The sequence below is a fragment of the Hydractinia symbiolongicarpus genome, chromosome 8, assembly GCF_029227915.1.
Source record: "Hydractinia symbiolongicarpus strain clone_291-10 chromosome 8, HSymV2.1, whole genome shotgun sequence".
NCBI classification, from domain to species: Eukaryota; Metazoa; Cnidaria; class Hydrozoa; order Anthoathecata; family Hydractiniidae; genus Hydractinia; species Hydractinia symbiolongicarpus.
In genome coordinates, this window is record NC_079882.1 from 8,076,726 (window position 1) to 8,099,599 (window position 22,874).

Genomic DNA, 22,874 nt, shown 5'->3' on the forward strand with positions numbered 1-22,874 from the left:
CGATCATTTTTCTTCAGGCTGTAGTGGAACTCTGGGTCTAATTTTGGAATGTTGTTAATAATCTCTTAAGACTTGTGCAGCACCAGGGCAACCAAGACTTTTATGTTTTTATTCTCAACATTCCGCTGACAGTTACAACACCCCATCTTTCTGCTAATATGTCCGCTGATGCAGATACATTTTTGCAATAATGAAGTCATTCTAGATAGTTTTCTTGTTGTTTTTCAGTGGTATCTTTTTCCATAGGATGTGTCAAGACGAAATGTAGCGTTTTATTTAAAAATTCCTAAAAACACTTAGCTATAAAACGAAATAACAAGAAAACTATGTTCCGCGCCGCGTCTTAAAATGAGTAATAAATAGTTCCCGAAATTGAAAATTGAAAAGTTTGATTATCGCGATTTTGGACTTAAAAATACATAGTTTAATTTTGCTGCATATCAACAGTTGAAAACCCGGGCGTGCAATACTTATCACATCATCTTAAACTGAAACAATTTCTTTGACAGTGTTATGGGAACGCGCATTCCAAAAACATCATGTTCCCGAAATTGAAAATACGGATTTTGTCTCGTTTTAGAGGTAAACGAGACACCCTTGATATGTATTAGATATATAACACTAGCGAGGATGTCCAGGTAACCATTTTTGCCCATTGATGTCTCAACATAGTGTTGCAAAGGAAGATAAAGCTATAGATCGTGCTGTCACGAAAACGGTTTTCGGTGCGGTTTAAAAGAGCAACTAAGACTTGCCTTGTTATACTTGCAGAGGACATTCTGCTCTCCAAAAAAACTGTATTTTGTAGATAGATAAGTGATGTTGTTGGTGAAATTAGGTGAATTAAATGCGTTTTAGTTAACATATCAAGGGCTTGCTCTCAGGGTCTATACCAACGTTTGACGGGGGTTTGGTAGGCGAAATAAATATTGATGTTCCCGAAATTGCAAATAGTTCACGGATGCCACAAAGACATAAAATTATTTTAAAGATTAATTCACTCAGAACAACAATTACGTTCTAATTGAAAATAACCCAACCAACCCGAGTTTTCATTGCCCAAGCTGTATTTAGAGATGAAAATAGTTGTTCCCTTGATTTTAATTTCGGGAACGTAGTGTCCAATTCATGAATCTGCAAATAAATAAATAAATAAATAAATAAATAAATAAATAAATAAATAAATAAATAAATAAATAAATAAATAAATAAATAAATAAATAAATAAATAAATAAATAAATAAATAAATAAATAAATAAATAAATAAATAAATAAATAAATAAATAAATAAATAAATAAATAAATAAATAAATAAATAAATAAATAAAATAAATAAATAAATAAAAAAAAGGACGATAAAACTTTGTGGCTTCCACGTCCTAGTGGCAGGATTTGTAGTGAGCACTTTTGTGGATGAAAAAACCAACCTTCAGTAATCCATATTCATCAATACAGCTTGGATATAATTTTAATTATCCTGTTACTGTTTGGCAGCAGTATGAGTCACCTTCAAGAAAGGTGAAAAAATCGTACCTGACCAGCTGCAACATTTGAATCTGATCAGCAAAGTCTGGGAGACCACCAGTATTGCATACAAGAGAATAGGTTTTTCTTGTATTAACAAGCAGGAAGTAACCAAATCCTTAAATAAAGGACTTTCAGCTATGTCTCTTAAACTAAAAATATTTAGAAAATGAGAAATCCTAAGTGACAGAGACACAGCTTTTCATGGGTGCAAATAAAAACGGATAAAAAATGCTACTATGTGGTTGCAGGTCCCTGACATGTCAGCCATGCAGTCATAATGTGGAGACTTAATTTTGCCATTACGTTTTGTCACGCAAATCCAAAGGTTATGTAGTTATTTATATGCTCTGATTGTCAACAAACAACCTTTAAAAATCAATAACTTGAGGTTTGTGCAACTTGATGATAAAATATTGAGCCAACCCGAACATTACTAAAATAGCTATAACCTTTAAAACCTTTTGTAGTCAATTTAGATTTGAATAAAAAAAAGCTCACTAGGAAACATTAGGTAATTGAATATATCAGCATATGCATGACTAAAAACGTTTATGTCGTCATTCTCGCTGTCACCCAGAAGAGAGGTACTTTTGGACGGGAAGTGTAATATTAGATTCACTGACTGTAAGGTTAGCCTGGCAAGCTTTATGTAAAGTTACCACTACCTTCTCTGCTATTTTGATGACTTGGGACATTATTTTCGCTTTCAGCTAAAACTTTATTTATGTTTGAATCAAAAACTGATGAAGGACATAACCTACCTTGATCATTGGAATCACATGCATCTTTAGTTGGATTTAAAACTACTGTGAGCTTTGGATCGCGGCTTGCAGGTAGCTGTTTAGAAGGAGTGCTACGTCTACTGGCAGCAGTGTTATGACGTGTATATGTGTAACTAGAGTGAATCACTGAATTGCTTTTTTTAGTAGCGAAATAAAAGTTATTCTTAATCTTAATTTTATGATAATGAGGATTGTCGTTGCTCCATAATGGTTGTACGTACAACTCCTTCGGTCCGAGACCCACAATACTGGGTTTTAAAACCGCTCGAATTTCCATTAATTTTGATTCGTTACTCATTCTAACACACATGCTTTCAGAAGATTTATACACACAAAATATCTGTTGGTTGGGAATTTTAAATTCCTTCTACCATTGGATTTTTTACTTTGAATCAAAAACCAGCATTATCTCTTCACAGTCTCAACAAATTTTTAAATAATCTATAGGAAAATATTGAAAACTAAATCCATGGGATGAGATTTTCTTCTTCATTGCGATTTTAAACAATAGCCTCACAACAAGTCTGCTAAATGTATTGAACTTTTTCAAGGTTTTTTCACAATGATAACGAATAGATAACAATAGCACGCGAGAGAAAACTAAAGCTTTACTAGTTTTCATAAAAATTGAACTATTAAACAGGATATTATTTCCTCTCTTCATAAATGTTCATTAATGTTTATGTATGTTCTCGCGGTTAGTAAAACATTTTAAAAACGCATCTAAATATATAATCACCACTTTTTTCAAAATAGTTAAACACTTGCTAATTGCAACCACCAAAGATTTAAGCGTGCACGTTCTACTGTTGTTTTGTCCAAAGCATATGAAGTATGCAGGAAGCAGTATAGATTAAAACATTGATTAAAATAAGAAGTCGCATTAGTTCAGTTGCTAACAGTTTGAAGATGAAGGTGATGAAGAAGAAGAAGAAGAAGAAAAAGAAGAAGTAAAATTGTGAAAACTCACATTCTTTTTGCCATAACAATGCTTTTTATCCACAAGATAAACAAAGGGAATTCTAAATTTATTTATAAAAAAAAGTTGTTTAGAAGGTTAAGTAAAAAAGAACGTATAAATAATAAATGACATTGCACTAAATTTCGGAAATTTCCGTAGGACTCTCATAAGTGAGCGTGTTCCCGTGGTAACAGAGTAATAACAAGTTGCATACAGTCGCAATAAATACAACTTTTTATCCACAGATAAGAATAGCCATTGGAAATTATTAAATTAGAATTATGATAAATAAATTAGACTATTATGAGATGACTAGCAAATTATTAATGTGTCCTGGAAGCGAAGTTGTCTTTCATACCAGGTGGAGCATTCTCATCCCAAAGGATCTAACAAAAATGCAAGATAAAATGCCATAATCTCTAATTTCGGGAGGCAATTCGCAGAAAGGAACATCCTCCCTTTCCAGAAAGGTGCCAACACCTTTTTTGCGCGGGGGGTCACAACTGAAAATACCCAAAGACCGTTCTGTAAATTATGAAAGAAAAATGAAATATGGTACCATAACCACGAGGTTCACAGATGGAAGCATAAAAAACATTTAACCTTTATGTTTCAGTAAAGTGGCCGGATAGATAGATAGATATTTGCATACTTTACATGGGTAGCCTTAAAAATATCGAGGAACCTGTCTATTATTTTCAGGAGGGGCCATGACTTTGATGGGGAGTACTGGAGTTTAAATGCTCTCTTGCTACTACACAAACTCTATCAGATCAGAGTCAGCGCTCTGCCATACAACTCCCTGCAACATCCAACGGCTCACACAGTGCACCATCTCCCCATGATAACCACAAACTATGGGGCCATAAAAACTTCAGTCAGTTCACCTAGTTACCCTTCCTTCCAAAAGTCTAGCCAGCTACTCCTACAACAGGCTAAAGTAAAGCTAGCCGTACCTAACAGCCGCACGTTAGCCGTACCTTAGCCGTACTTAAGAAAATTCGTAATTAGCAGCTCTGTGTAGGACCACTTGCTTCTAAGCTTAAAATTAGTAGTTAACCTATACCAGAGTTAAATTGTCCAACTTTTATTTCGTCTTTTAGGTGAATATCTAGCTATGCTGATAAAAATGATGCAAAATGGAGCACTCCATCGTGGAGCCCCAGTAACCCCCAGGGAATCCTCAATGATGAAATACCGATAATAATATATCTTACATGTATTATAATTTTTATAAAGTGATTTTAATACAAATACAAAAGAGATTTTTAAAATTAAATGTATGAAAAACATTAGTAAAGTAAGATTGAACATTATTACGCTGCGGACAATATTAGGTTAGGTTCCCGTAATAGCTGTACAGCTAGCGCTAAAAGTGACTACAGCTGGCTAAATTTAAATACGGTTGCCAAAATAAGGTACGGCTAGATAATATTAAGGTACGGCTGGGTCTTATCATATAAGAAACATCTTCAAATGCTAAAAACGTTCAATAAAAACGAAATTATGTTAGGTACAGCTAGTTAAAATAAGGTACGGCTGGAAAATATTAAGGTACGGGTAGCTCCTATCAGATAAGAAACATCTTCAAATGCTAAAATTGTTCCATAAAAACGAAACCGTACCTTATTTTAGCTAGCCATACCTAACATAATTTCGTTTTTATTGTACATATTTTAGCATTTGAAATTGTTTCTCATATGATAGGACCTAGCCTTACCTTAATATTTTTCAGCCGTACCTTATTTTGGCTAGCCGTACCTAACATAATTTCGTTTTTATTGAACGTTTTTAGCATTTGAAGATGTTTCTTATACGATAGGACCTAGCCGTACCTTAATATTGTCCAGCCGTACTTTATTTTAGCTAGCCGTACTCAACTTAATTTCGTTTTGGGTTTCGTTTTAAAGTTGTTTCTTATATCTTATCGTCACATTGAAGTTCACTGCTCGTACTAACCACCTTTTTATTGCCAGTCGTACTTAAATTGTCGATTTGGAAATCCCGCGCTCTCCCCCGTTTGGTTTCCATAAGAGCAAGATGTTTCGTTAACATTTTTCGTATTTTGCGGGTTCATTGGCGATTCAGAAACAGAAATTCAGTGACACAACAAATTTACCACTACGATTAGCTCAGTTTTTCCATTAAAATACATTACCTCACCTTACAAAGAAAAGTGTAGTTACGTACGGCTTAGGTACGGCTGTTAGGTACGGCTAGCTTTACCTAGGCCTACAACAGGATACAATGTTGTTTAGTCCCTTTAAATGGGAATACGTACATTCTGATGCTTTTGCTGACCTGATTAATTATTTTAGTAACTTTTGAGTATTTTATCTTTCTAATATAGCTGGCTACTTGGCTAGTTTGTATTTGCATTTTTTCCAACTTCAACTTGTTTGTTAATTCACAAGTTCTTAAACCAATAGTGTCCTTGAAGCTTATAACATCGCATTTTTCCTTTAACGTCAGTGTTTTCTGTTTTTTTATTCACCCCAGCCCTCGAAAAAGAATGAACATTTGAAGTTAAAATCAAAATAAAAAATAATGAATAAACACGGGTAAAAAAGCCCTGATTAGTTTAAAATCTAGTAAAACTGAAAGGATTGGTTTAAAAAGCAATGTATATCCTTCACTAATTCTTGAAGTCATAACTTTCTTCTTCGTGCTCTCCTTAGGTGCACAAAGTGGACTTTTCATGGTCAAACCTTCACAGTAGAAATCCTAATTAAACAGAACTTATGTGCAAGATAAAGGGGTTAAAGGTGCCTTTGATAGACAACTTTCATCATGTGAGTGTTGTTTATAATCCCCAGACCTCTTGCAAATTGACAGGCAAAATAACCAGTCCATTCCAAACTTTATTTTCAGTTAAAGGCAACTTTTGATCTTAAAATTAAAATATAACTTGCATATAGTTTAGATTTAGATCATATATCATTTAAAAGATGCTAGTAGCAACAGTACAAAAGTTTTTAACCATAATCTGACTTTCTTCACCTAAGGTCATTTTTTCTGATTTTTTCTGCTCATGCGTAAAAACGTAAACATTGAAAGTCATCAGTTCAAAATAAACTTTTACCTTGCCACCTGCATGATTTTGCCTGTCAATTTGTGTAAGAGGTCTGGGGAATATATAAACAACACTGTCACAATGAAACTTGTCTATTAAGCCCCTAAATGACAATTTTATATATAATTTTAGGTCAAGAAATATGTTAAAGTCAAAAGTTTTTTTGAAAAAAACTCGAAGAGGTGGTGTGGTAAAGATTGTTCGTGAGCATTACCTTCGTGATGATATATGGTGTGGTGCTGAAGAGTGCACTCAATGTGAAAATGATAATGCAGTTTTAAATTCGTCTCCAGATGTTGTGTCTAAAATATGTGATTTTCCACATTATTTGATTCTAGATACCAATGCTATTCTGCATCAGGTAACTTAAAATAAGTTTATGTGTAATTGTTTGAAAATGCAAAGTAATGCAACTTATAATATGAAATATGTTGTTGACATATCACATAAGCTAGTGATCTATCTATGTGCAATTAATTACTTTGTATATACACACAAACAAATATTTGTTATGATAAGGTAATATAGGGGCTAAGTAAGAAATGATGGAGCTGTTTTTTCTGAGGAATGTTTACACAACGTCTTTGGAAAATAATGTACATTACCATGACTGTAACCACATGGAAATCCCTTGGGAATTCCCCCTTACAAATATACAACACGATAGTAACTTGGCTACCAAGTGGTGGAATGGCTTTGTTTACAGGGAGAATAAAAGCTTACTTTTGATAAAACCTTTTATTGTAAACTAAGTTTACAATGCTGGTAACTTTTCGCATCAACAAGTAAAGCAATTTAACATATATAACTGGTTACCTAACAAGATATTTCAAAACTTTTGAACAATTTATTTTTTAAATTTTGTTATCATAACAAAATATTTCATATGCAAAGTTATGCTACATTGGTAATGAAGTACACCTCTGTTTTTGTGGACTAGTTAATTGAATAAAACTGTGTCTATTTTATCCTTCCCTTGTGATCTTGTTTGTTTACACCATGGTGCCATTGTGAATTTCTTATTTCTTGCCAACAAATCACATAACTTTTAGCATTGTTTAGTTGAGGGATTCGTGCGGGTGACATCTATATGCTGAAACCTTCATCACTATCTATCATTGCATAGATATTTTTTTTTAAAGTTTATATAGCTCATTAATATACTGTGACATGTATAATTTTCAGTAAATCTTTAATAAGGCTTGCTGGTAAGGATATCATAGAGCAACAACTCATTTGACTTATTGGGATATCCCATAAAGAGAAATTTGTTTACCTGAAAAAAATGTATAGCATCATGTTATGTACTTAACAAATGTTTGCAGAGATATTGAGGTTTAAATGTTTTTTGATGATATCATCAACCTTTTTATTCTGAAACTGATTCAGGGACTTAGGTTTGACGTGACATTCGTGTTGTAGTGTCAGGAAATTTCACAATTGAGACATAACTTTTTCAACTACATTAAAGGAAAATTAACACATCTGCTTTACCTGTTATAGAAGGACAGACAGACAGACACAGTCTTTATCATTTTAATAGATTTTACATGTATCTGCAATATTTTTTAGATGGATGTCTTGGAAGACCCTGTTTTTAAAAATGTTATTTTATTGCAAACAGTTTTACACGAGGTATGCCTTACAATGTTTCCTTTCATTTTTTTCAAAACAAATACTGCAAATGCTCAATAAAGACCCGCACATTTAAAGTTTTGACCTGTAGCGTGGGCACTTGTTCAAGAGGGGTCACAAATTGAGAGGGATGCTTATAAAAAAGATCTCATACTTGTTTTATGTAAAAGCTTCTTTATAGGAATTATAATAGTTGTAAAGTATTAAAACAGAAAGATAGAAATATATATGTAACAGGTAAAAAATGTTCTTGAGCATAAATGTTTATGATTAAATTTTCTTCATGTCAACAAAATAATAGCAAACTGCTTAATTGATGAGATAAAACATTTTGACATGAATTGCATGTAGATGATTCTAAAAACAATTTGTCAAATAAGTGCCAGAAGAGAGCTTTTAAAAAAGTGGGTATTTATACGAAAGGGTGCTTATTTGCAAGGAGTGCTTTATTGAGCATGTACGATAGTCTAATATATTGCATTTGTTCAGTTTAGCCACTGATAAGTCTAAAAAAAATTAGTAATTTAAAATTATTTTAATGTTCTACTTGCACATGTTACCCAGTTTTAAGTAATATTTCTTTATTAAGCATGGTTTGGTTTAGGTAAAGCATCAAAGCTATACTGCATACAAACGGATCAGAGAACTTATCTCAGTCAAATCTCAGCGCTGCTTTGTGTTTAGTAATGAGCATCACAGGTAATAACTGCATCAGAGGTAATAATGTATATTGTAAAATTGGGCACGTGCTTAACGATCTATGTCAAATGTTTATTGAAATAAGTATGTATGTAATTGATAGTTTTTGCTTGCTTGATAGAAAAAGAGTATATTTTGAAATTATTTACCTTAGCCCGTATATAGTTTACTTTATTGTAATGGTGATAAAGTGTCTAAGTTGGGCAGTCCCCCTGGATTTTTCCAGTTTTTGCTCCCCCCTCAATAAAAAACATTTTGTGACATATTGAATAGGAAAATAAAACCATGATACAATATCAATTTTGTTTCGTGCTATGCATATTCCCTAAATTTTTAATGTGGAATTTTTTAAAAACAGTGATAATTTCAATAAAAAGTAGGGAAATTGGTACAATTTTCCTTTTAAATCAGCACAACCATGGATTTTTCCCTTGCTATGAAAAAGTAAAAAGATAGAAACAAAATAGGAAAAACTAATGGTTCCAGCAACTGAAACAACCAAAGTAAGAAAGGGTAATAGAATTTAGGCTGATAAAGGTTTGAATGAGATCTGAATTGATAGGTGCACGAGATTTTGTAGAAAACTGTTTGTTGTAAAGTAAATATTATTTTCTTTAAAATTCACAAGGTGTTTTAAATCTTTTAATTGTGTGTGTTGCCCAAATAACTTGAAACTACATAGTTTCAACAGACTGTACTTAGTTAGTGGTTGTATGTAATTTGTATTTACCCATTTTAGAGATACTTATACAGAAAGAGAGAAAGGAGAAAGTCCAAATGATTACAATGATAGATGTATCAGACATGCCGCTCGGTATGAAAAACTGTGATTAATAAGTTATTTTGTTCAGCATGTCTCAATTTCTGCATTTTTTTTACTCTATTTGCATGTTGTAGTGTAATAAAACAGACATTAATTGTTTAGATGGTATGATAAACATCTAAAAGAATTTGGAGTTAATGGTAATGGAGCAAATCGAGCCTCCATAGTTTTGCTGACAAATGATATAAAGAATAAAGAGAAAGCACAGGCTGAAGGCGTGGAAGTTTATACAGGTACTTATAATGTGGAGTAAAAAGAAGTTAGGGGAGATTGTTATTTTAAAGTCATACCTCTAACTACTGTTAATGAAACAGGCATAAACTCTCAAGAATTGTATTATATAATCACAAGAGATGTATTTGTCAACATAATTGGAAGAACTAAATGAAAATTTTGCAACAGTCCATTTCTTTTTCTATTAAATTTTAAAATGGTGATCAGTATTTTGTATTTGAAATATGACTGTGTATTGTGTGCACAAAATTTTTATTTTCGATTTCTTTCTTTCTATCTATTACTGAATATTAACAAAATATATTGTATGCTTTAAAGCCCCTTGCAATTACAGATAAGTGAAGTAATTTATTTTTGATTTATTTTTTGCAGTTCATGAATATGTGCAAGGTTTACAAGGTCATTCTTATCTTGTTGAAAAGTTGGCGAAAATACCAAATTTTAACAAAGCTGTAAGTATTACTATTGAGAATATTTTATGCTTAACGTCTGTTTTCCATGCTAGCATGGGTTGGACGGGGTATATTAATGACCCTCTTCCAATCTGATCTAGATTTTATTAGATCTAAACTCAACTTCCTCTGTATCAAGTCTGTCCTTATAACCTCCTGCCATGTCTTTCTCGGTCTGCCAAGGAACTATCAAGTCTCTACACTTTCTTACCCAATTATCCTCCTCCATTCTTTCCAAGTGCCCCAGCCAATTCAATCTTCTTATATGGATAACATCTTTAATTCTACGGAGACTTAGCCTGCTTCTTAGCTCATCTAAACTCTTTCTGTCTCTCACACTGGTGTTACACATCCACCTAACCATTCTCATATCATTCCTTTCTAAACGGTCAAGATCTTCCTGCTTCACTGCCCATGTCTCACTACGTTATGAAGTTTTAAAATGAATTCCCTTTTTTAATGGAAAGAAAAGAAGGAAATTTTGTAAGGAAGTTTAATATTAACTTTAGGGAATAAAGTAATGCCCAAAATTAGGCAGAATTATTTTTGCAGGTTCTTTGTTCGGAGGAGATTTTGCGGAATTAATTTTTGCAGATACGAAATATAATTTTTTTTTATGCTTCACAACTCAAATACACTTTAACTCAAAAACCCATTCAAACAAAAATTTTAAAAAATTATGTGGTAGAACTGAGTAATTAAAGATTTTATTTTAGTATAAAGAATTCATTGTTCAAAAAAAAAAAAAGAAAAAAGACGAAAATGATTGGATTTATCTATGCTTTTTGTTTTCTACAGTACCCAAGATTCTCAAATTATAACTGAACTTTTTTTGTATGTTTTCTTTAACAATATAACCATATAAAAACCTTAAGGCTTCCTCAGCCAGAACATTTCAGAGATTACAAACTGGATTTTTTTCTCACTCTTCTGTAGTTTCAAGAACAATTTGAAGAACATTTTCTTTTACATACAGTTGAATGTAAGAAGGCTTTATCAAAGCATTTTGTGGATTTATTTTTGCGTTTGAAGGCAAACAAGAAGCCCTGGGGACTCTAAGAACTTCCGCTCGCTACCAAAATATTTGATGACAACCTGCTAATTCGTTGTGTTATCGTGCCAAACATTCGAAGAGGTTTGGTGCATGAAACTCTGAAGATAAAGCACACAAGTGACATTATATCTTACAGCAAACGCAAACAAAACGAAACGTGTCATAATAAACTCACATTTTAAAAGAAATTGCTAACAAAAAATACAGCCTATCATATTCATGGTTGAAAGTCTTGCGATTGAAACGTTTATGGTCTTAAACGGCGTTTAGTTGACAAAAAATCAAAATTTTGATGTGACCATCATGTTCGGCATACTTTATTTGTTAACTGTGTCAAATTTGGCCGAAAATAAAGTGGTTTTAATTTTTGGACCAATTTTGGCCTAAAATGACATTTACGTAACAAGAAATCAAAATTTTAATTTCACCATCATGTTCAGCGTACTTTATTTGTTAACTGTGCCAAATTTTGTTAAAAATAAAGTAGTTTTAATTTTTAGACTAATTTTGGCCTAAAATGACATTTAGGTAACAAGAAATCAAAATTTTGATGTCACCATCATGTTCAGCATACTTTTTTTGTTAACTGAGCCAAATTTTGTAGAAAACAAATACCAATTTTGGCATGAAACGTCATTTAGATGACTTCCCAGTACTTAGGGTACGAAGTTTAAATCTGTGACGTTGCAATTGACCATTTGAGACAGGGTTAGTTAGTTAGTCAGTTATACCAATACTATCCTCCTCTCGGAGGAACGTGAAATCCCAGGGTTGATTTTTTCTCAAAAAATGCTCCGAAAGAAAAAAACGACGGTTTTAAAGAATTTCCTATGCCTTCGGGCGCGGAAATTCAATCAACAATACTTTATTCTGTACTGATTTTTTAGGAGTTTAAATTTACAGAATTTGCTCCATCTCCTACAGTAGACATTCTTAGAAAAAATAAATATTTTAATAATCTGTATAGCCTATAGTTTAATAGCATTAAGCTTTCATGTTAAGTACGCTGTCATATGTTTGTGGTAACGTTTTACAAGGAAAACGTTTGTTCAAAACAAACGTTTTACAAGGAAAGTGTCCCACAAAAACGAAAAGTTAAAGCTTGAGATTATGTTTTTATCTAAATTATCAGGCAATTTTTGGTTAAGGTTTAAAATGTTAGTAAATAATTTTCATTTTTTAGGGTGGAAAGGTGATGTTTCCAGAGCATTTACCCCTGTCAACCATTCAAACAGGTCTTAAAACTGGTAAATACCTTCAGGTATGTATTACTTGCATACTGTATGTGAATAATGCTGTACTACCTGAAGCTGTTTTTAGTTTAGGTGGATCATCCCAAAAATAGGCTTTACTATGATGATAGTGACCAACAGCTCGTCATAGTGTGTCATTAAGATTTTAAACCAATCACAAAAGTAATAATGTAATGTTTATATACTTAAAACAGGCATATTTAGACTGACTGTTTTAAAATATGTACCACAATTGTATAATCACTCCGCATTACGTAATTGTTCCACTCCGTCTATTTATGCTGCCATTGTGAGTAAATATTGTTTGACATCCTTATAAAAAAAAGGCTTGCAATTATTTTCCTACAATTGTTAGCAAACTGTTAACTACCAGTGTTCTAAGTTTATATGTGCACAAATAACGTCGTTTTATTTTTAATTTTTAACATGTATTCTTTGTTGAAACATAAAGCATCCATTTATTGCAGAAGATGAATGTACACACATACACACATGCTTTTAATGCAAAAATGCTGATACTACATACTCTTATCGACATATTTGTCATAACTTTTGTGTTCTGTGTTTTTTTAGGGAACATTTTGTGCAAGCAGGTATGAGTATGTTTGTTGTTATATAACTCATATAAGTTTGAGCCTGAAATTCACTGTAAAAAGAAATGAAATCCTTTTATGTCATCATTATTACTGTGATATTTGAAATTGATTAATTGCACTAATATTCACTGTAAAAAGGAGAAATCTTTTTGTTTGACCATTACTACTGTATATAACTTCCATTTTTCAAAACATTCTTGCAATATATATATACATGTTTCAATGATTTCAGTAGGTTTTTATAAATTGCAACTTCATTCATAATCACCATGTTAATAAGAAAGCAACATACAGAAATCCTGCATCCTTAATTTTTTTTGTTTTCAAACAAACAACAACTATCAAGTAGTTTTCAAACTGTTTATTTATAGAGAAAATTACCTTGAAGCAACTGTACGTATTCCAGGTCGAGAGAGGGAGGTAAGAATTGCATTTTCTGTTATTATATTGGATTTTGTGTCTGTTTTCTCAGTTCCCTGCTAATTAATTCCTGCCAATTGTTTCTTTGGTCCAAATCAAACACCATGTTACACAATCCCTTTGTAAATATTACTAAATAAGTAAATAAATGATTTAATACCTTTAAAGCGTTTTATATTTTATTTAGATTTTTATTCAAGGACTGCAACATTTGAACCGTGGAATACAAGATGACATTGTTGCCATTGAAATCTTACCTAAAAAAGAGTGGGTTGCGCCATCTGCACTAATACTCGAGGAAAAAGATGACGAATTAGAAGAAGAGGAACAAGATCAAAACGTTAGTGGGATATTTGTAGCATATTTTCATTCTATGAATTTGATATTTTACCATGTTGGGGATAAATTACAAATACCTGTCAAATCAAAAATAGTGGTGAAAAATAAAAACTACACATTTTTTTAATTGGTTACATGCTTAGACATGTTTTAATGCTTCAGTCTAAATATTTTCATGAAGTTTGCAAGGAAATCAATGAACAAAAGCTAAATTTACAAACAATATATTTCTACAGGAAATAAATTAGAAATATATTAGTTAGTTAGAAATGAATTTTCATTTTTGACTATTTCAATTGTGGCAAAAGTTTTGCTCTAGCCGTCTTTCAATATACTTAAAAAAATGTTTTTACTTGGGAAAGTTATATGACAAATCAGATTTGTACTCCATTAAACAAAGTCCCTTAACAGGGTAATATATGTAACAATGTCTTGGCACATAAAATTATACAGAAAGTTAAAAAGAGATCATGTTTACTTGAGCAGGAACTTGCTTTGCTGAAACAGGAAAAAAATCCACCTGAGGTAGAATTCTATTTGGAAAACATAAAAATTTAATTAAGTAACATGAAAAAAAGTGAGTTACCCATGTTTCATCTGTCTGTCCTTGTTTTGCCCTGCTTCTCCTTCCTGACAAAGGGGGTAATCAGTAAATCTGTAATATATTCCAAGTATTAATGCATGTACTTTCTCCTTACCTTTTCTCTGATATTCAGGTGGAGGAAGAGCTGAAAAAGCAGAAAAGAATTACGGCAAATTTAAAAGAAAGCGGGAAGGTTCGTTTGAAGCACCTGACAAATGCATTTCTATTTTTGTAAATAATTTGCTTTTTTAAAGATTTTTTATTGGTTACATTAATTTTCTCAGGTTGTTGGTATCATAAAGCGTAATTGGCGACCATTTTGTGGAATGTTATCACCTAAAGGAAATGCTAAGGTAAACTAGGGACCGTAAGGTACCTTTATAAGTTGTACTTCCTGAAAGATTTGCATGAGAAATTCCCAATGATATGTCCGATGTTGCTTTTTTTAATATATTTTTGTTTCTTTACCACTGCTTCGACGTTCTACTGTGTCAAAAGTTTAAAACCAGGTCCTGTCTTTCTTTATGGCATGTGACCCTATTACGTAGGGTTAACGGCTCCACTCAAATTAATGAGTGGATAAAGTATACAGTGTGCGTGGAATAAGTTAAACTAAATGTTTTTTTAAAGCAGCATTACATTACAAACGTCTATTGTTGGCCACAATAACTTTTAAGTTAAGTTATAATATATTCAAAAAGGAACACTAAAACGAAGAATATTTCGGGTTTCAGTCACCTTTTATACCACCCTGGACATGCACGGTTGAACTTCCTATGAACAGTTCAAAGCGTCTTAATGAAGACTAAGCGAACGCCGCCTAAAGTTTTACGAGGTCATCCATATTCTGAATGTTTGACCACTCTAATGGAAACAATTTCTACAGTAATTGATAAGTTCTTTATATTTTTTTCTTCATTCGTTTTACTAGGGTCTGAAGCATATGTTTGTGGCTGCAAACCGTCAGATACCACGTATCATGATCGAGTCGAGACAAGGTGAATTACTTCAAAACAAGAAAATTATTGTCAGTATTGACGCTTGGCCTAGAAATTCGCGATATCCGTTGGTACGTTCTGTTTTCGATGTGTTTTAGACGCTACTTCTTCATACATTCTGTCGAATATGGTCAGTTTGGTTCCTTCTCCCTTCCTTTTTCATTCGACGTAACTTTCGTCATTTTAGGGTCATTACGTTCGTGACTTGGGCGAGTGTGGAGAAAAAGCAACAGAGAATGAAGTGCTGCTATTGGAACACGACGTGCCACACTGTCCATTTTCGCAACAAGTTTTGGATGATTTACCTGAAATGCCCTGGGTTATCACTGAACAGGTTAGTTGAGTGAAAAATCTGTTGTTTTTTGTAGCAAAAGTAAGGTTAAATATGATTGGTTTTTTTTTGCACTTTTTTTAACTTTGTTCTTTCATGATAAAACGTACTCACATTTATCAATTTTCAATCTTTTTTTTACTTTTGCTCTAAAGTAGTAAACAAACACACATACACACAGCGCAGTTTGTCGCTAAAAAATGCATATACAATTTCAGGATTATGCAATTCGTCGGGACTTACGTAACTACAATATATGCAGCATTGATCCACCAGGTTGCACAGATATTGACGATGCTTTGCACTGGAGGATGCTGGACAACGGAAATTATGAGGTAATTTTCTTATAAATTCAATTTTGTTCCCTAATTACAATGTAAAAGTGATTTAATTGTTGTCATATCTTTTTAGTGTGGTGTCCATATTGCTGATGTCACTCATTTTGTCAAACCGAACACGAACATGGACAAAGAAGCAGCACATCGTGCTACGACAGTTTATTTAGTGGATCAGGTATGCGATATCTGATTCACATTTGTTTAGTGCTTTTGTCTTTGTCCGTTTGTTTGTTTATTTATGTGTTTGTTTACATTTAGCGGATAGACATGCTTCCCGAATTACTTAGCTCCAATCTCTGCTCGCTTCACGAGAAAGTGGAACGGTACGTTAGAAGGAGGTTGTTTTATTTATATTGCGGATGTTATATTCCTCATTCTTTTCTGTCCTCTCTAGGTTCGCCTTCTCTTGTGTTTGGGAAATGACACCGGATGCTGACATAGTATCAGTGGACTTCTTCAAAAGCATAATCAGTTCAAAGGTGCTGGGTTAAACTTATACATTTTTTTACTGTAAATACTGATCCCTAGAGTCATTTGTTTGAGCTTTGTGGCATACTTTCTATAAAAAATATTTGATTTTTACACTGCAATCAGTCAAAATTTGGTGCAACGATCTGATTAAATACTCTTTTTTTACTCAGGCTGCTATGACTTATGCAGAGGCGCAAATGATAATTGACGACGCCTCTCGGCAGGATCAGATAGCAAAAGGTTTGCGTCATTTAAACGAACTTGCGAAAAAGTTAAAGCAGAAGAGGATTGATGCAGGGTACGTTGTAGCGAACTCTGTTTTTTATTGCTTAACTAAACACCACCGCCTTCTGCCCCATCACCGCCCCGTCATCTCCCCTGCCCTATCACCGCTTCTGCCCTATCACCGCCTCTTTCCCACCACCTGCCCTGCCTGCCTTCCCCAGTAATATTCATAGTTGGAAGATAATTTCTGTTCTTTTTAGAGCATTGTCACTAGCTTCGACTGAAATTCGCTTCAACATTGACAGTGAAACGCATGATCCTATTGATCTGCAATCAAAACAGCTGAGGTAGGATGGTACATTAATTAGACGGGGAAATGTTGTTTTAAGGTTTATGAGATTATAGAAGTACTAATAGACATACGGAAAGTCGTGGGTTTTCTAATGAAAATCGTATATGTGGTTATGTGTATATTTGAAGTTGGCAAAAAATCTTCCACGTGGTACAAGTATACAAGTTTAAAATTTTTTAATCGTTAAAAAAATAGACATTGTTTTACAGTGTTAGTTATTTTTAGGAGAGATTGAGGAAAATCGGATATTTTTTTGAATAAACGCAAGAGCTTATTTGAGAAATTCTACTACGAGCTTTATGCTCTGTGATATGGGTTTGTATTTCTTTCATAGAGAAACAAATTCATTGGTCGAGGAATTTATGTTGTTAGCCAATATCTCGGTTGCTAAAAAACTTTACGAACACTTTCCACAACATGCAGTGTTAAGAAAACATCCCACTCCGTCTCCTGCGATGTTTGAAACGTTGATTAAATCAGCAAATAGCTTAGTAAGTGAAACATTATTTAAATTCTCTAAGTAAAAGTTGTAATGCCAGTTTTATAAATTTTGCGAAAATTAATTCTCGCGAAAATTAGTTCTTGCGAAAATTATAACACTCGCGAAAATTATAACACTCGTGAAAGAATTTTTTTTAATTTTTTTTTGTAGAAAACGATTTGCACTAATTTTTTCTTTAATTTTTCTAGAACCGCACATACTAGATATGTAAATTTCATCTATAATTTTATTCAAATTTGTTGTTGCAGACGTCTACAACAAAATACTTATAAAGAAGCAACAACAACAACAACAACAAAAGATTTTAGAATATTCTTTTTTTGTATTTTTCAGAAAGTCGATATCGATGCTTCTACTGGTCGCTCGTTACAACAGTCATTAGATGCTGCGATATTTCCTGACGATCCATACAAGAATGTCATGTTGCGTATCCTTACAACACGATCGTTGACTCAAGCTGTCTACCTATGCTCTGGTACTGAGAAGTTTGAGGATTTTAAACATTATGGTTTAGCAACACCGATTTATACTCACTTCACATCACCAATAAGAAGGTAAGCTGGTGACTTTTCTTAGTTTCTTCTTTTAATAAGAATATATCACTAGCTATGGACATTATCGTTTCGAAACGGGTTTTAAAAACTACAGGAGTAAATAATGACCACTTTAGTTTTTCTTCTTGATTGACAACTAATTTGGTCATTATTTCGAACATATTTTCATTTTTCTTAAGATTTTAAATCTGTATGAAAAAGCGAGTTATTTCTTAATGCGCCTATTAAATGTTAAAAAGAAAAGGATAATATGGTAATATTATGGTCATTGACCAAAAATGTCAACTTCGCTCTGTTATTCATGCAATGTGATATATTTTTCGTTCTGATCTACTTTTTAGATATCCAGATGTCTTAGTGCATCGCTTATTAGGTGTCGCTTGTGGAGCGTACCCATCCAGTTCTGATTTACTGAATATGCCAATTGTACAAGTATGCAAAAATTTGTTTAGCCATCTGTTTAGGGGGTATTTTTTAATCATCGCATACACTCTTTTTTTTAAACAATGTAGTGTTTAATAACAATGATACTTAAAACTCTAAAAATTTAAGTATGGGTTAAGGATAATAATCAGGCTCAAACTCCACCAATTGTATGTTTTTTGTATGGTATTGTCCGGCTAATTTGTGAATTTTTGAATTGAACTTTTAGCTGTAAGAACTTCTATTGTGCCTATCTAATATCATGCTCAAATACTAAGCGGTAAGAGTTGCGGCGAAAATCGCCTTAATGAAAGCATCCTTAAAATAATGTATTTAAACTCATAAAAAAATTGAAAGAATACTATAGTTCTGTAAAAAAGAGAGGCTCATATAAAATAAAACTCATAAAACTGGTGTTTTTAAAAGCTTTATTAAATTCAATGAAAAAATGTGCACACACTTTTCAACATCGTGTGTCACACAAACTTATGTGTTTCACTCTTTTATATTTAGTCAGCCACTACACACTGTAATTATCGACACAAGATGGCGCAATATGCAGGCCGTGCGTCTGTTAATTTGCATACACAAGTAAGGATTGTTTACTAATATATGTCAAATCAGTTTGTTGAGTTGCTATGTAGCAACAGTCGTTTTATTTAGGGGAATTGTATCAATTTTATGCCTCGGCGATGCTTTTTTATGTCCAAAAGACCTTCTTCACCTTTAAAACGATTACAACATAAAATGTAACTTTTTACAAATTTTGAACAGCGCCAATAATTTTCGAAATCCGATCTGTGTCCTGGATCTATATTTTCAGTGTCTGCATACCAAACTTTGAACAATGTATATTTTAATTTTACTAAACCTTTAGATATGCTTTGGAAAAAGAACGTGTATCTTCACCCTAAAACTAATTAAAGCCTAGAATAGCAGTTTATATTGGTGCGTTTGACTTGAAATTATTGTTTTAGATATTTTTCAAAAATCGCCTTACAAATGAAGACGGCTACATATTATTTGTTCGCAAAAATGCTCTCCAGATTCTTATACCGAAGTACGGTTTAGAAGGGACAGTTTATTTATCGAAGAAGAAACATACTGAGGGACCGTGCTCTTTTGATGAGGAGGTGAGTATCCTCGTTGGCGGAGTTTGTAAATACACAGTAGTACTGAAGGCAAGCGCATTCTTGAAAATCACTTTCATTATAAAAATAGCGAAACCGGGAAAAATTTTTCAAAAGAATTTTACACGGCAATTCAAAGCTGGTACAGTAACAACTTTTTTCTTCATACTAAAGACCAGGTTTTGATTTGTCTACTTGCTTTTAACTTAGTTTGTGAGGAGTAGTCTGTTCTGTACTTTGACATGTCTTGCATGAACTTGTGTTTAAAGGATGTACACAAGTTCTTGTTTTACTGTACTTCAATTTTCCAGCTACGACACTGGAAATAATATTTGGAAAGCTGTTTCTCTCAAAAATAACCCCACAAAAAACAGTTATTATTATTATTATTGGGATTGTTCAGGATAGCCTCTTCAGTTCCTATTGGTACTGCTATTAACGAGGGTCCTGCGAAGGGGGCTTAGTTCTTTTAAAGCTCAACAATCGCTCACCTAGACAACTGCCTAAGATATCAATCTTATTCTCATACTGAACTCTAAGCAGAAAGGATTTACACTTGTTTGAGTAATAATAATAACGGAGACTCAGACGGTGTTCGAACTCAAGACCTCCCGCACTGGAAGGTAACGCTCTACCAACAAGGCTACCAGTTGGCCAGTATTCTGCGGAAAGTTTTACTTTGGCAGGTGTGTAGGCTAAGTAAACAACGTCGAAAGTGTGCTAGATGCATTTTCTAGCGCAATCAATACTACGACCCGAAAGGGTGCAAAAAATCAAGAAATTGGGGCGTCTTGACGTCAGCGAAAATTAGAACCGTTTCAGATCCTAGTCCTCAGTTCGACATAGACAAACTTCGACAACTCCGGAGTGCGTGTTACTTAGATAAAAATGGCGCTGTCAATATCTTGTGGTTTTGATCTTTGAATTTCCGCTCTTTCTTAATATGTTATATCTGGAATTGCGCACAAACTGAATTGATAAAAATTTACATTTGCAAAAAGTTATAGATTAAAAAATGAATTTGATTCAACATATTTTCTTTCCGAGATCGTGACTTGACTAAAGTTATACGCATTATTACATTAAGTTTCCATACGCTTCACTTTGGTAACATAATTCGGCCAAAAAGCCGTTTGGTTCTCGTTCGTTTCTGAGTGGTGTTTATGTACCTTTATCCATAAATCGTTGAACATAATAGCCTTGTTAAAATATTCCAAATACAGCTTTTTCAGCAGGATATAGGTCATTCTTTGACTTTTTGCTTTGTAGAAAATGTGTCAAACAGCTGGAGATGTCACGTTACAAGTGTTCGACAAAGTCATCGTTCAAGTGAGCATAGAACAGAAAACAATACAAACTACAGAAATGCAACTAAAGCTAGTACATCCACAGGTAATGATGCAACACACTTTTAAAAATTATTCAACAAATTTATCAGTTAATACTATTTTTTAATTTTTTTTTTTTTTTTTTTAATACTAATAATCACCTAATGAGAATTAGAGATTTAAGGGATTATTAGTAGTAGATACAAAAGGCAAAGTGTTATTAAACGGTCACCGCCGTTGAGACGGCCATTGAGACGAATCCAAATCTATCCTAAATTCTTCTGCTGGAAAATTTAATTTAAAAAGCTGATTTTTGTTTCTTTTAAAAGTCGCAGTTTCGAATTAATATAGGCGCGATTTGTTACTTGCTTCCAACAATTGTACGACGCATCCTCTGTTATATATTCTTATTGTGCAACAACCTTTTACAGTTCAAAATGTGTTGCACAAATATCGTAGTCTCGTTCCATTGGCGTGGTTTTGTGTTTTCACTCAGTTGTAAAACAACTCAGTCCTGCAATTGTTGTACAGCCTTTAGACATCAGCTTTCATGGACGAATGTGTATTGTATATTTCGCAGAACAGAATCTTGTATATCGAAAGAAGTACGATCTGTACCGCTTATATTAGTTCATGATTATTTATCCTTTTATAGATTCCTGGTTTGTCTGTACCACCCTTGAACAACAAGGCCACTAAAGATGACGAACAACCGCCCAAAAAAAAGACGAGAAAATAATAATTTTTTTTCATCAATATATATGTATGTGTGCTACATTAACAAAATATATTTTACATTTTTATAAATTATCATTTTTCTTTCCAAAGAAAGAAACATTTTAAAGGTTTGTTCTTAAAGAATTTACATTAATCTCTTTTACAGCAGTTCGTTATATTAAATTTTTTAGGTAATCAAAGTTTTTTGTTCGCCTTCTATACCTGAATGGGGTTTACAATTATGTATAAGAATTACTCAAACCAGAAAATGTGGTTTTTAAGAAAAATTGAGTATCGTCCACACAATTTTGGCTGAAGCTCAATGTTGTTTAAGTTTCTGTGTTTTACAGGCTTAACTATTACGTAGTTGTTGACTATCTTTTTGTGAACACCAAATTCACCTGTTTACTTGTTCAGTTAGACAAGGTTTCTCGAAACCTACCTTTCGCTTAAATTACATTTGTCCTCGTATAAAAATTACATAAAATTACAAGTTGCTCCGTTTTCTAAAAACTTTGATGTTTTTTTTAAAAAAAGCGTGTAGTTAGCATGAATTGAAAAGCGTCTGGATTTTCTTGCAAACAAATACTCTCGTTCCCAGAGCCCAGTATATGAGAGCTCTGCGGTCGAGAATGACAAATATTTTTATTTTTCTGTTTTATTTCAAACAAATAAACAGAGATATTCTCTGTTTGTTTCTTTTTAAGCAATGGGTATACTTTTTAAAAACCTTCCATTTTCGCTGCGCGTAATAATTCCCGTAAATTTCTATTAGAACCTGCTAGTTTATAAGGTCATTTTAGACATTTTAGACATTTGGATGAAAATCAAGTAAACAAAACGACACGGCAATAGAATTCTGAACTTCTTTAGAATTTTATTGCCGCGTCCAAACACTCAAAATGTGACGAATTCCCTTTTTTTTTGCCAATTTTGCAAAATATAAGTAGGGTATCAATAGAACTCGCCACTCTTATTAGAAAGAGGCAAGCACACCTGGGAACGAAGTGCTGTGTGACGAAGGGAGTCAATGACGTAATTCGTCCAATAAACAAACAAACAAACAAACAGAG

At 33.0% G+C, this 22,874-nt stretch overlaps 2 protein-coding genes across 2 annotated transcripts in view; one reads left to right on the forward strand and one right to left on the reverse strand.

The window, feature by feature from the left end:
• Positions 1–3,189, reverse strand: part of LOC130654070 (protein FAM149B1-like) — a 35,790-nt gene extending 32,601 nt beyond the window's left edge. The window contains exon 1 of the mRNA XM_057456593.1: positions 2,290–3,189. Within this exon, the coding sequence (XP_057312576.1) occupies positions 2,290–2,620 (331 nt within the window). The 5' untranslated portion in view covers positions 2,621–3,189. The remainder of the gene's footprint in view (positions 1–2,289) is intronic.
• A 2,849-nt stretch (positions 3,190–6,038) lies between these two features.
• LOC130654823 (exosome complex exonuclease RRP44-like) lies at positions 6,039–21,891 on the forward strand. Its single transcript, XM_057457460.1, has 28 exons — positions 6,039–6,063; positions 6,477–6,705; positions 7,917–7,979; positions 8,584–8,678; positions 9,418–9,492; positions 9,604–9,734; positions 10,108–10,187; positions 12,425–12,502; positions 13,068–13,087; positions 13,462–13,510; positions 13,698–13,850; positions 14,566–14,625; positions 14,717–14,785; positions 15,364–15,501; positions 15,618–15,764; positions 15,980–16,096; positions 16,173–16,274; positions 16,358–16,422; positions 16,494–16,578; positions 16,741–16,868; positions 17,056–17,142; positions 17,482–17,638; positions 17,983–18,203; positions 18,545–18,635; positions 19,140–19,217; positions 19,604–19,759; positions 21,026–21,148; positions 21,740–21,891. Coding segments are annotated over exons 1-28 (2,883 nt in total). The 5' UTR covers positions 6,039–6,061; the 3' UTR covers positions 21,824–21,891.
• The last annotated feature ends 983 nt before the right edge of the window (positions 21,892–22,874 follow it).